A 12,989-nucleotide genomic window follows, 5' to 3' on the forward strand; every position below is an offset into this window, starting at 1 on the left:
AACCTCAGCTGTCCAATTTAAATAAATCAACAACCAACCAAAAAAACTTTTAACAGACACCTTTAACTTACTTTTGGTATAAGGAATGGTAGGACAACTCTATTCTTGACTGCCATGACCTGTTTGAGCCCATCCAATGCAAACTCCCCTTTCTCCTCATCAGTCAACTTTGAGAGAAGTTCCGGTAATATCTCTTCAAGAGCCTTGTGACCTATCAAAGGAACAAGATCAAGATTACATGCAAAACTGCATAATCTTACTACTAAGGTTATCAATATTTCCTTCCAGGCAAATTGCTTCAAGTCATCTGAACTAGAAACATTTGGGGCGAGTTCTTGAAGTCATGAGCATGTGCAGTATGATCTGAGTGGTAGATATCACACATGCTTTCAAATTCACTAACTATAAAGCTAGCTACCATCCCAAGCACCCTACCATGCCTTCTCCCTACGTACTCACTAAGATGGGATAGAAGTTCTAATTTGCTTTCAGACTGCAAAAATACCTGCGACCTTGGAAAATCTAAGCTAAGATTGTTTTGTCCTTTAAGAGTAATAACTAAATAGCGGGTATATTCTTTCAGGGATACTAAAATTATTTTGCTTTCACACTGGGTAGATTTCTTGATGAGAAAATACCAGGTATTATTCTCTTGTGTTTAGTGGGTTTGAAAATAATGCGGTTGTATGAGTTCAGTGTAAAACAAAAGATGATATGCAGTTGCATGAATGCACTGAGAGGTATCCCTCACTTATCTTCCCATTTAAGTATAGACAAAATAGGGAATGTGGGAAAGCTGCAGTCAAAGATGCAGAGTGGGATCCTGGTAAAGGCGTGGGACAGACTCTTGGAAAAAATGCCTGATATAAGGTTCCATATTGTTATTCTAAAACATTAGAACAACTTTTTGAGCTGGTGTAAGTTTCCTGCAGGGGATACACTCTTCCCTTTTCAAAAGTATTTTCGACCCTCTTTGCCTGCGAAATGCATCTTAATTTAGCAGTGAAGTTTCATAAGATGTATTCCAAATAATAAAATATGAACAATATATTTTTTGTTACCAACAAAACTATGAAGGCTATAAAAAGTATCCCCTGAAAGTGATTTTTTCCAGATATAATATATTAAAACATTATTTGGTTTTACCAATAGAACTATGAAGACTGTCAAATGTCCTTGCAGCAGCCTCTCTGACTTCAAGCAACGGATCACACAATGCTCTCTTCACTGTTGTCACCAGACTCTCAACATATGTCAGAACCTATAGAAGTGAAGGCAAAGATTGATTTGTTGTAAAAGATTCAAATTCATTTGTTTCACATCTCTTAAACACACAACAAACAAAAACACATACATTAAATACATAAATAATCAAATTAAAAGATATTTTAAATAACACAATTAAAACAACACAATAATACATAAAGTGGATGTGAGTCAGAAGCAAGAAAGACATTTACTTATTACAGCCACTCCCTGATTTTCTTATGAAGGCATGTCTAAATTGGATACTGTAACACAATTGCAATCAATTGCCAATCAAGATTGCCAATTGCTATTGCTCAAGCATTTTTTTGCTTATATAGTGTGCCACTGCATTTTTTTTTTTCATTACTTTGTCATCCTTATTGTATTCATGTCTAAATTTTGTTATGATACTACTATAAATCTGTCACATTACAATGTACTTTCATGTCATATTACAATTATGTTTTATGTATTGTAAAATTTATTTTGACTTTACAATAAATGCAGAAACTCCTGCAAAAAAAAAAGATCGTTGTATGTATATTTCGTTCAAAACATTGTCCAGGATCCAATCAGAATTTTTTTTCACATCGGCAATATTCTGGGACCCTGATGTGCTATACTGAAAATTGATCTATAAATTACAGATTTGCAATTTATTACACATAAGATTCTTGCAACACCATCTCTAGGATGAAGCATCTGACAAACCTGTTCTCTGCTTGTAGAGCTGATGATTTCACTCAAACCAATACAGACACCTTGTCTCTGGTCACTCTGCGTCGAGTCCAGACCCTTCTCTAAGACTGGGATCATCTCTGGCAAGACACGGTCACCTAGCTTGCGGACTAGATCACCCAACGTCCGTGCGGCAACCTGTCAAGAGTGATAATTAACAACTAAATGTCGGGCACGATAAATAAACAACATTGCAACTGTTGTGAAATGCCACTTTAATGTACAAATATGGAATTCTTTATAGAGAACTGAAGGTTTACAATGAGTTAACATTATATTTTCACCAGAGCATGTGTATCGATGCCCTAATAGGACAATATAATGGTTACACAAAAATATGGTTTTGGACTATTCCCCAAGGACATCTCAAGTTGTCAAGAGCTCTTACTCTGGCAAGGTATCTATTAGGGAGAATTGCTCTCCAGAAAGCTCTCCTCTGGACACCAAGAGATTTTCATGTGGGAATCATATCTGGGTTGTTCTGTTACAACCTGAAGAGCATCACTGACCTGTCTCTTGTCATAGCTGGTGCTGGCCAGACATCCTAGAAGAAGGGTGAAGAGGGTCGAAAGGATGTCTTTGAGAGTTCTTGGGGTATTGACGACCACCACCTTCCAGACGTGAAGAGCTGCTTGGCGGACCATGAGGGCCGTGTCCGATCGTCCCATGTAGAGACCAGCCAGGACACGGTTCCTCCTCTCTGCTCCAAGGATGTTGATGATAGCCTGATGGAAAAAAAGAACCAGACAATGCAGTCACACTTTCGAATCCAGAAGTACTTATCTGTCTTCCACTAGTTCAAAATGTGTTATAATTATAATTTACTTCTTGTATGTTACTTCTAGATCAAGATCATTATAATGTAAATTTTAGGAAGCATGGATGCTTACCTTAGTGGAATGTTCTGTGCCAAAGTTATCATCTTCATCACCAACAGTTGTCATCTTGCCAGTGACACCAGAGATTCGGTAGAGCAGATCACCCAGAAGCTGAACGGAACTGTATCTTATCCTCCAGTTATCATCAAACAAACCTTTCTCCAGCTCCGGGAGGAAGACGTTGACGGCCGTCTCGGCATAGAGGTTGATGATGCGCTGACCGGCACGAAGGGCAGTATCTCGGACATACTCGCTTTCATCGGCCAAGGCCTGTATCGTGGAGGAGAAAATAGTAATTCCATCAACATTAAATCTCTAAAACAATATTTCATAGGTGGTTCAAATAGGTGATGTTCAGAGAAGACTGGGAAGCACATGGAGGAGAGTAGGAGAGTTGGGTTAAGGAAGGAGGATGCATTGAATAACCCTTTGGAGAACAAAACCACATTTAAAACTTTGGACTACCGACTGCCTTCATAATCCATTTATAGTTTGCAGTATCTAGACGACTGTAATGACTTATCTACTTCACTGCCCGTTACAAAGTATATTATCATTACCCTGTACCTTCCAATCTCAAATTATCAAATGGAGAAAACAGTTGGATATCATAATTGTAAGAAAACTTGGAGGACTCGTTTGAAAAAATAAAAACTCACACCAAATGGCACTCACACAATCACAAACATTGTATAAAACTGTTATCATAGCATATCAAACACACTGTTTCAGTAAGCCTTCTGTCAAGCACTATTTACCAGTTGCTATTCCAGTCAGGTCAAAAAATAGCAATTTGATGAAATGATATCAGCAAGTAAAGTGCTGTATAGTAAATCACACAATTTCATAAAATGACCAAGAATTAACACTCACCATGAGAAGGGGTGAGATGATGGGTCCAACGAAGGGAGCAAACTTGTCTCCAAACGTTCCAGGAAGATAGATGAACATCATGATGTAACCATCCCTGATGTGTGATGCTATGTCAGGAGCTTCTGCAGTCTTGACAAGGTCAGGCATGAACTTCTCTAGTTTCTGGAGGCCCATTCCTGCTATTACTTCACTGAGACCTGAAATTGGATTGTAAAAAAGGGGAAACTTGTCATATTCATGTAAACAGATTTGACTTTATTGTAAAATGCATAGCTACAGACAACCAGGTACCCTAGATGTCCCTTCTCTTCTCTGTCCCATCCACCTTCTGCTTACTTCTTTTCATTAGAGAAAAAAAGTTTCAATCAATGCATCTCCTCAAATTATTATAAAAAACCGTATTTTACATTAGTATGTAATGAGAACTGGCTTCTGATATTTTCAGTTGCATTTTAACATAACTATTTCTGCAAAGGGCCCCAGTTCTTCCCTTCTCCTTTGCCAATCTTAATAGTCCCCTGACCCCTCAATTTCCCTTTTGCTCCTCTCAAACGCATTTTCCCCCTTCCTTCAATTCTTACCCTGTGCTGCTCCTGACCGATCCACAGAGTTCTGTTCCGAGGTGAGCTTCTCCATCAACCAAGGCAGCAGATCATCAAAACTACTTTCACCCATCCCTTTGACCATGGCCCCCAGGGCTCTGGCCGAAACCCTCCTCACTTCAGGTACAGGATCAAGCAGAGAAGACTTCAGCCCGGGCATCACTGAGGGAAGGTACGGAGCAAGGTCCTGCAGAGTAAAAAATATGAGCAATATCATTGTAGAAATTATCTTTCTTAAACTAGTGAGCTTCAAATTATGTGTTATTATACATGACCTAATGCAGAATTATGATGGGTGTTAACAGGGTAACAACTTCCCAGAAGGTAGAGAGCCAGATGATTTAACATTATTTAAATACTGGGTAAGGCATTTTAGCAGCAATATAAATACTTCTTTGCAAGCTACTGCAAATGCAAAAATGGATGGGATAACATTTTGCTTTATTTTCCTCTTCGTAATATTCCCTGCAGAGATCTATTCCAATGTATAAGAACATCCTGCCATATCCCATCTTTACTTGTCAGAGTGCTTGATTTGGAATAATCATTGTATGAATTGGACATATGCCAGGGGTTCATCAGAAACACTGACCAAGCTGAGATCACACTACCCAATATACAAGCAAGTGCAATATGGCCTTACTGAGGGTAATAATAAGTAGTCCTATCAATATCATATAGACACCGTTCACCACAACCACACCAAAATACGTAACATATCTCATGCTAAGAGGATAGAACTTGATAAAAACCCACCTTTTGGTCAGTCAGGGAGTACATATTCCCAATGATCTGGCATGCCATCTTCTTGGTCTCCGTTGACCTGTCCTGGAATGACCTTTGAACTACTGGCATGATGAGAGCAAGTGATGGTGCATCGATGAAGTGGACAAACTTGGTGTCCAGGAGAGTCTTGAGACAGCTGGCCGTTTGACGGGATGGGTCAGACAGTGCCTCAAGAAGGTTTGGTACAATAGCTGTGTTACAAAAAGACAATAGTAAATGGTATATGACAACTGGTGATCACATTAATTAATGCTCCAGTGTGAATCATCTCATTCACAACAAAATGCATGAATGGTCATACAGTTCATATTTCACAAAGTAATTGGATCACTTTAAAATGACAACTTACCCTGAATCTCAGGATTGCGAATGACGCTGCCGATTTGTTTGAGAGCCTGGGCTCCAGTCTTCTGGACCTTAGCATGTGAGTCTGTCAAGACCTCAGTAAGCTTGGGGACAATGCTTGGTAGACACGATGAGAGCTGCTTCGGAGCACAGTATGCCATGTTACCAAGGAGCTCAACGGATCCTACAAAATTAATAATAGAATCAATCGGGAGTTATCCCAAAATCACCGACAAGTTTTCCTAGAATCACCAAATAGTTATCCTACAATCACCAGGGAGTTATCCTAGAATCACAAAGGAGTTATTTAGAATCATCCAGGAGTTATCCTAGAATTATCCAGAAGTTACCCTAGAATCATCAAGGAGTTATCGTAGAATTGTCTAGTTTTCCTAGAATCATCCAGGAGTTATCCTAGAATTATCCAGAAGTTACCCTAGAATCATCAAGGAGTTATTGTAGAATTGCCTAGTTTTAATAGAATCATCCAGGAGTATCCTAGAATTATCAAGAACTTATCCCCAAATCACCCAGGAGTTTTCCTAGAATCATCCAAGAGTTATCCTAAAATTATCAGGAGACTTTCTATAAACTCGTATGACTAACCTGCTTTAGTTCTCCAGGAATCTTCTTCTAATGCTGCAAGGAGTGATGGTAGGACTAGTTTAACACCATGCCCGCTCAGTTTGCTCATCACAGCTCTGGATGTATCATCGGTAGCCTGAAACCAAGAATGGTGAAGTCCAATCAAAGCAGAGCAATTTTACTTGGTCCGAATTCAACATCATTTGTTTATATCGGTCATCAATTTCCCTTTGGAAGAGTTACTGTCTTGCGCGCCATGATGGCACTCTCTCCTTCACTTTGTTCTGCCTTGAGCATCCTCCACAAACCTGCTTAATTTTTTTCACTGCACCTTTCCACAAAATCTTTGGTCTTCATTTTCCTTGTTTGCTTTCGTCTTCCAGATCCCATAAATTTTTCATGAATTCATAATCTTCCCTTCTCAACACATGGCCGTCCATCTTAAATAATTTCTCTTCTCATCATGGTTTCATTTACTAGTTAAAGTCAAATTCTACTGATCATCATTCAAAACCGAATACAAAATATCTATGAAGTCTACAAAGGCCACCAAAGCCCTGACAACTGATATACTACTAAGTTTTAGAATAATTGCTGAAAATTTATATACATAGAATGATTTCAGTCGCGGTTCAAAATAACTTTAATAACACTACAATAAACATTTTGATCAATTGCAAGCCTTTAATTCAGAGTAAAAGCTGACTTTGCTAAAAATTAAAGCAGACTGTACAATCGTTACGACATCAATATGAATACCAATAGAATTTGGTATAATACAATGGCCACAAATTTCAACTTTGACATTCACACAAGGTTCAAGGAGTGATACTTACTTCCCTGACATACGCGTTACCATCCCCAAAGCAGAGAAGTAGATGAGGGATAACATGAACAACATAAGGTTCAAAGAGACGACCAAGCATGCTACATAACATCTCAAAGGCAAATAAGGCTCCTGTACACAGAAGGATACAAAGAAAGAAATGTATGGCAATTCAATAGGGATTGACTTGGGAAACATCAGGCATTGCTCCCAGGAAATGGTCCCAAAGTTAATATTTTCATGCTCTCATTTATACCTGTACAGTGAAAAATGAATACAGTTTTATTGAATAATTTAGGAAGAATAATGAGAAATAATAATAATAATAATGAGAAATTCCTCATCATATAGAACAAACAGTTTCTTTGGAATGATAAAAACACATTCAAACATTCCTTGGGGTCATTTCATAAAGATGTTTATGCATGACTTTACACAGAGTTGGTGACCCTTTAATGAGGTTAATTATTCCTTTGCAAAATATCTTTGCTTAATAATTTTGTTGCTGATTTGGCACCTAAGAACCTGTTGCGGTCATGTGTAAAGTCATACATAATTTACAAAGAGCATTATGAAACACCCAGATCTTGAGTCCATTAAAGAGCAGGTTACCTTATCTTACATATAGCTCTTTCTAGTGTTTCTCAGTGATCTACGAAGTGTCAGCAACTTACAACCACTCTCCACATACATGACCTGTCCCTGATTTAAGATCATACATCACTCCATGAAAACAACAAGGCCTATATCTCCTACCTTCTCTCTTCCTGAAGTTCTTCTTATCCTGGATGGCACTCTGCAACGTTGACATGATCTCAAGCTGCTTCAGAGACAAGATACCTAGTCCCTTCACCATGCCAGCCAGGCCATACGCTGCACCCTTCCTCTCACCGTAGTTCTCAGATTCTAGCAGTAGACGCAATAGTTCTTGGACAATTCCTGGTGCATCGGTCTTAATGGCTGGGACTAAGGGTGGAAGACAGTTGGCTACTGCTTCTTGGACCTGTTCAAAATTTTGTAAAAATCCTCAGATAATATACAAGTTTTAATATCTTCAAACACTATCACTATTATTCTTAACATAAACAATGAATAATACCTTAGCTCAGGTTAGTACTCGGGTTTGATAAACAAAACATGAGAAGTATAAGATAAGTAAAATTGCTCTCAGAATTAAGGTACCATAAACAGGTAACCTGAAAATTCTCAAGCATGCAAGATCAATTTTCCCCCAACCGATCCAATATAATTCATGTCAATTAGTAATGTAGTTTATAGACTGAAATAAAAGTACAATATGTTGGATTAAAAAAAAAAACTATGCATCAGAGATAAAAAAAAAACACTTCTCCATATTGGTTTTCAGTGGAATTTGGGTTCACAGAGCAAAGCAGGTGCAACACAATAAATGACGAAAGACTGGTGTCTTATCATTCACCTTGAGTATAACCTGATCAATAAATCATTCAACCCTATAACTTACCGGCTGTGAAGGTGTGCTTAGCGCTTCAATCAGTTTTCCGACAATGGGTTTGACTTTGGGGTCATCTTTCTCAAGATGGCGGGCTAGAGATCCCATGAGAATAATGACGCTCTGTCGGACAGTGTCATAAGATGACGAGTCTGGTGCTTCATCCATGAACTTCTCAAAGACAGGAAGAAGTGTCCCAACGTTTGGCTGCAATGACATAAAAAAGATTAAGCATATCACTGTGGATTTCACTTAGTTGGGGTGCAAAATTGACAAACATACACCATACCTGTTGTGATCTCTATCAGTCAATGTACTGGAGCAAGGTTTGAACCTAAAATGTCAAATTAAATTTAAATGTGTTACAAGAACAAGCCATTTTTACGACATACAATTTCATAACTTTTCAAACTTTGACCTTAAGACACCTCTTATAAACCCTTCCCCATAATGACAGCTTAAACATTATTCAGACCTTCCCAACAAGCCTTCAACATTCTTACCTTTCCTTGTTGGATGATGGCCGCCATGCCAGCATTGAGCATCTCTTTCTGGACCTCGGCGTTACGATCCCCTAGGCCTTTGGGCACCAGAAACCTGAAGAGCTCTGGAACATGACGCATCAGCAGGTGAGGGGCAATCTCCGATAGGGCCATGGCAATGCCGCAGCGTGCCTCGTACTGGTCTGGTGGAGACTCAGCGATAACCCTGCCAAGGGTGTCCAAGACTGGGGGAGGAATCTAAAGAATTGAAGAAGTAAATATAATGATACCAAGCATGCGCTGAACAATACAATACAGTTAAGCCTGCAAAATTTGGCCTTATGTAAGTCAATAATTGCCCAATGTCATTTTTTTCAGACTAGAACATGAAAAGTATATTTACATCTTCCAATTTAAATTTCATTTTAGTCAAACAGATTTCTTTGGTTCCAAGAGATCTGACTGAAGCAGATTCACCTATATTTGATAAAGAACTCAGGAAACACATGAATATAATTTCAAAGATGTGAATGTTTGTTTAATCTGATCATTAGAAATATAAAAAAAAAATCTGAACTCATTTTATGTGATCTCTTCCTGTCTATGCTAAATTTGATTATTAGGTCATATAACTTCACCTTGATAAAACAGCTGCAGATGAGATTATTTCTAGAAGGGATCAGAATCTACACAGGCGTATCTCAAAGAGTACTAAATGTATATTTACAACAATAATGGCAATGAAAATAATGATTCTACTTGCCACAAGTTTTTCTTGATATTTCTTGAAAAGGACATCCATGACCTTATCCAATTCATCAGGATTCTCGGCCAAGATGGCGGAGAGAGCAGCAGCACTGCTCTGTCTGATGACAGCTACATCGTGGATGACATCATCAAGAAGCATTGTACACAGCTCCGGAGAACCAGTGAAGTTACCATCTGTCCAAACTCTACAGATTCAACATGGGAGTGAGGAAACCATGAATTTCACCCTAATTAGTATTATATTATGAGTAATTGGTATATTCCTGACATTATTTAGAAAAAATAAAAGAGCACTGAGGCAGAGTGAGGCATCCCAACCCTCATCTACCTTGTGTGCAGAAAAAATTGCACTTAATAACTTACCGGAATATGGATGCTCAACTAAATTCTATTGTAGCATTCAATATTCTTGAGAACATTCCCATTCTTCATCATAAGCCTGTAATAGTCATTACAATAATGTACAAATCATATTTTCTTACTCGTCTGCTAACGTCCGCACTTCGATCTCAAAATCTTTCCTAGCACACCAGATCCTCTGAGCAATTCTCATCCCCTGAGGTTCTTCCGAATCCTGAGGTGGGAGGATCAGCAGCAGCTCTCGAAGGCCCTTTCAAAGACAAGAAAAGAGTCCAAAGGATAGCAAGGGAACAATGTTATGATCTAAATATTTAGCAACTGCATACATCAGATGTTTTTCCAAGGGGTGGCTTTTTTCTTGATGAGGGTTGATTTTGTGAATAGACACAGGAACAGAAAGGATGAACTCACTTTTAAAGCAGCTACCCTGACTTCCAGCACAAGGTTAGTCATGGCTCACAGAATGACATCAATCTCATCAGTACAAACATAGGATCAATCATTAAGTTTAGTGTCACAGGCACCTTAAGAGCTCACCTTGAGAGCAGCTACCCTGACTTCCAGCACAGGGCTGGTCATGGCTTGGAGAATGACATCAATCTCATCGGTTTCCGCCACGGCACATCCCATATCTCCACTGGCACTACGGCATAGCTCCACCACCGCATCGGAAGCAACCCTCTGCTGTTGGACCCCTCCGATACCGATCAGTCGGAAGAGGAGGGATAGCATCTTGTGGCGTGGTAGAAGCTCTGGTCCTCTCTGGTAAGAGAAGAGGTTAGGAAAAGTTCATTATGTTTGTTCCAATTATTTTTAGCCCACTCAGCGGATTGTGGCTTGCTAGCACAATGTACACTCTTCACCAGGGAAAAGAAGACAATTCATCCCCAAAATCCTTCCGAAATGTGCCAAAAGGCCCTAGAAAACTTTTTTGAAAGCCCCTGAAATTCCCATAAGTTCTAATGTAAACTGAAATACAATGTATAAAATTTTAGCCGGTGAGCTAATAAAATTAGTACTGGAAAAAAAAATCCCTGATCTTCACTCACTGGGGAGATTCTTACAATGAGCAGTCAGATCACTCAAGCAGTTGAATATTGACTAGGTCCCCACTGAATGCCTAGTAAGAGATCATACACATCTGTATATTTCATATCTTCATCAGCATTATCAATAGGTAAGGAGTTATCTGTTAGCTTAATCATCCTAGTACCTCATCAATTTCATCGCTTTCATCATCCATATCACTCTTCAGATTGCAATGAGATGAGAGAATAGACAGCGCCTTCTCTACTATCTTCTCATCCTTCTTCACGACCGTTCCACCGTCATACAGAACCTGGTGGAGTAGGCGGAAGAAATATGCAAACGAGGGTGCCGGGAACACAGTAGCAGAGCTTGTCAGGAGGTAGTCATCATCATCATCATCTCCATCCTGCTCAATGTCATCCCTCCCACCATGGAGTTTTTGGATGGTGACGGTCACCATGGATGAGAGCTTCATCTGACACCACTTGTCAGGGATGGAGCAAGCTGGTTTGCTCAGGCGCAGAGTGCAGTATGAGACTATGTCACCTGATAGATAAGGGTTAAAAAGCAGAGAGCTTCTATTACAGACTCAGGAATAGATTGGATTCCTTGATCACAAGTGTTCTGCCAATATTCAATGTTCCATTGCGGCTTATGTTTCCATGTCAATGTTACTGGTTTATGTATAATTGACAATGTGCTAAGTATGGTAAAATCTTGAGCAAAAATAAGTAAGAAATGGCAATACCTGTCTCATATTACTCACTGAATTAATTTCAAATTAATTAAAGCAAAACTCCAGTCGTTGCAGCAAGCAACTTTAGAAAGTCAAGGATGATTGTAACCAATATCACAGATCTGAATTCATTACATTTATGTCAATCTAGCTTCATAAAATCATGAAATCTAAGCTGAAACGCAAACATACTAAAGATCAACAATATCCATAACACACATATATATTTATTGCTTGAGGGAAGACTATAGTCATTTGGTATTTTCAAAAAAAAATTCTACCTAAATCATTTGGCTGATTCTTTATTTAGAAACAAAGCTTTGGATGGTCATTTAAATGTATTCTGTTCAAATGTATTAGGAAATTGTTCCCACAACTGGCGTTTAAGTTCAACACACTGTACATCTTATCGAGCAACTGTGCAACTTTTCAATATTCACTCACAAAAGGTTAATGGCATACATCTGGGTGGTGTTTCACAAAGATTGAAGTGTGACTTAAAGTTACGCATAGATGAAAATGACACTGGACAAGCATGCATCTCCTGAGCATGGTCTGACCAACAGGCTGATGCATCTTATTACACCATCCACAACTGGGAATTTAAGTGTGAATTTATATCACCCTTAAATTTTTGTGAAACAACCCTCCGAGAAGAAGAAAAACAAAAACTGGCCCTCACCTAGAGTTCTCTGGTCAGCCTCAAAGGCACAATCAGCAAGGGCTAGGTAGACCTCAGCCAGGTACCGGGAAGCGATGGGTGAATCTGAGAGCGTGAAGAGGTTATTGATGAGAGTAGGAATGTGTTTCCTCAGGCCATAAGGGTTGCCTTTGATGGCAGCCACTAGGAGCTTGGCTGCAGGCTCAATCTCGTCATTCAGCTAAAAAAGAAGAAGATATAGTGAAAGATTATACAAACCCCATTGTGGCATCACACTTCAAAGTATCTTACATTTAGTCTGTCCCTTTCTTCAAAAGGCAATTCCATATAAGTATGAACGTCCATCTCCCTATAATGTGTTTTCTAGTTCATATGAGAAGTTGCAATGCTTTCAAATTATTGTGGTGTCGGCAGTTCATGACATAAAGTAATAATGGAAAAAAAAAAATGGGGAAAAAATGTACAAAAAACAAGTATTATTTTTAATGGGAACACGAATGAAGAAACTTACTCATTTCCATTTTTTTCAGAGTATTATATAAATTCATTGCAATATTATCTGCATTGGTAATGTATTGACTATTACCCAATATTTTATCTG

The 12,989-nt window shown here is 38.8% G+C and overlaps 1 protein-coding gene across 2 annotated transcripts in view; it reads right to left on the reverse strand.

Moving 5' to 3' along the window:
* Positions 1-12,989, reverse strand: part of LOC121408168 (eIF-2-alpha kinase activator GCN1-like) — a 41,218-nt gene that overhangs the window by 13,379 nt on the left and 14,850 nt on the right. For both annotated transcript variants that reach the window (XR_005969010.1, XM_041599520.1), the window contains exons 21-39: positions 12,410-12,608; positions 11,176-11,537; positions 10,500-10,724; positions 10,085-10,212; positions 9,598-9,787; positions 8,856-9,092; positions 8,365-8,559; positions 7,638-7,884; positions 6,892-7,013; positions 6,077-6,191; positions 5,475-5,654; positions 5,096-5,316; positions 4,319-4,526; positions 3,738-3,934; positions 2,877-3,134; positions 2,496-2,711; positions 1,960-2,124; positions 1,147-1,261; positions 72-211 (exon numbers count right to left, since the gene is read on the reverse strand). Coding sequence is in view for 1 of the 2 variants with exons in the window: in XM_041599520.1 (XP_041455454.1) it covers positions 72-211; positions 1,147-1,261; positions 1,960-2,124; positions 2,496-2,711; positions 2,877-3,134; positions 3,738-3,934; positions 4,319-4,526; positions 5,096-5,316; positions 5,475-5,654; positions 6,077-6,191; positions 6,892-7,013; positions 7,638-7,884; positions 8,365-8,559; positions 8,856-9,092; positions 9,598-9,787; positions 10,085-10,212; positions 10,500-10,724; positions 11,176-11,537; positions 12,410-12,608 (3,720 nt within the window). In the remaining variant the exon portion in view is untranslated. The remainder of the gene's footprint in view (positions 1-71; positions 212-1,146; positions 1,262-1,959; positions 2,125-2,495; positions 2,712-2,876; positions 3,135-3,737; positions 3,935-4,318; positions 4,527-5,095; positions 5,317-5,474; positions 5,655-6,076; positions 6,192-6,891; positions 7,014-7,637; positions 7,885-8,364; positions 8,560-8,855; positions 9,093-9,597; positions 9,788-10,084; positions 10,213-10,499; positions 10,725-11,175; positions 11,538-12,409; positions 12,609-12,989) is intronic.

This window comes from Lytechinus variegatus, chromosome 2 (genome assembly GCF_018143015.1).
Source record: "Lytechinus variegatus isolate NC3 chromosome 2, Lvar_3.0, whole genome shotgun sequence".
Taxonomy (NCBI): domain Eukaryota; kingdom Metazoa; phylum Echinodermata; class Echinoidea; order Temnopleuroida; family Toxopneustidae; genus Lytechinus; species Lytechinus variegatus.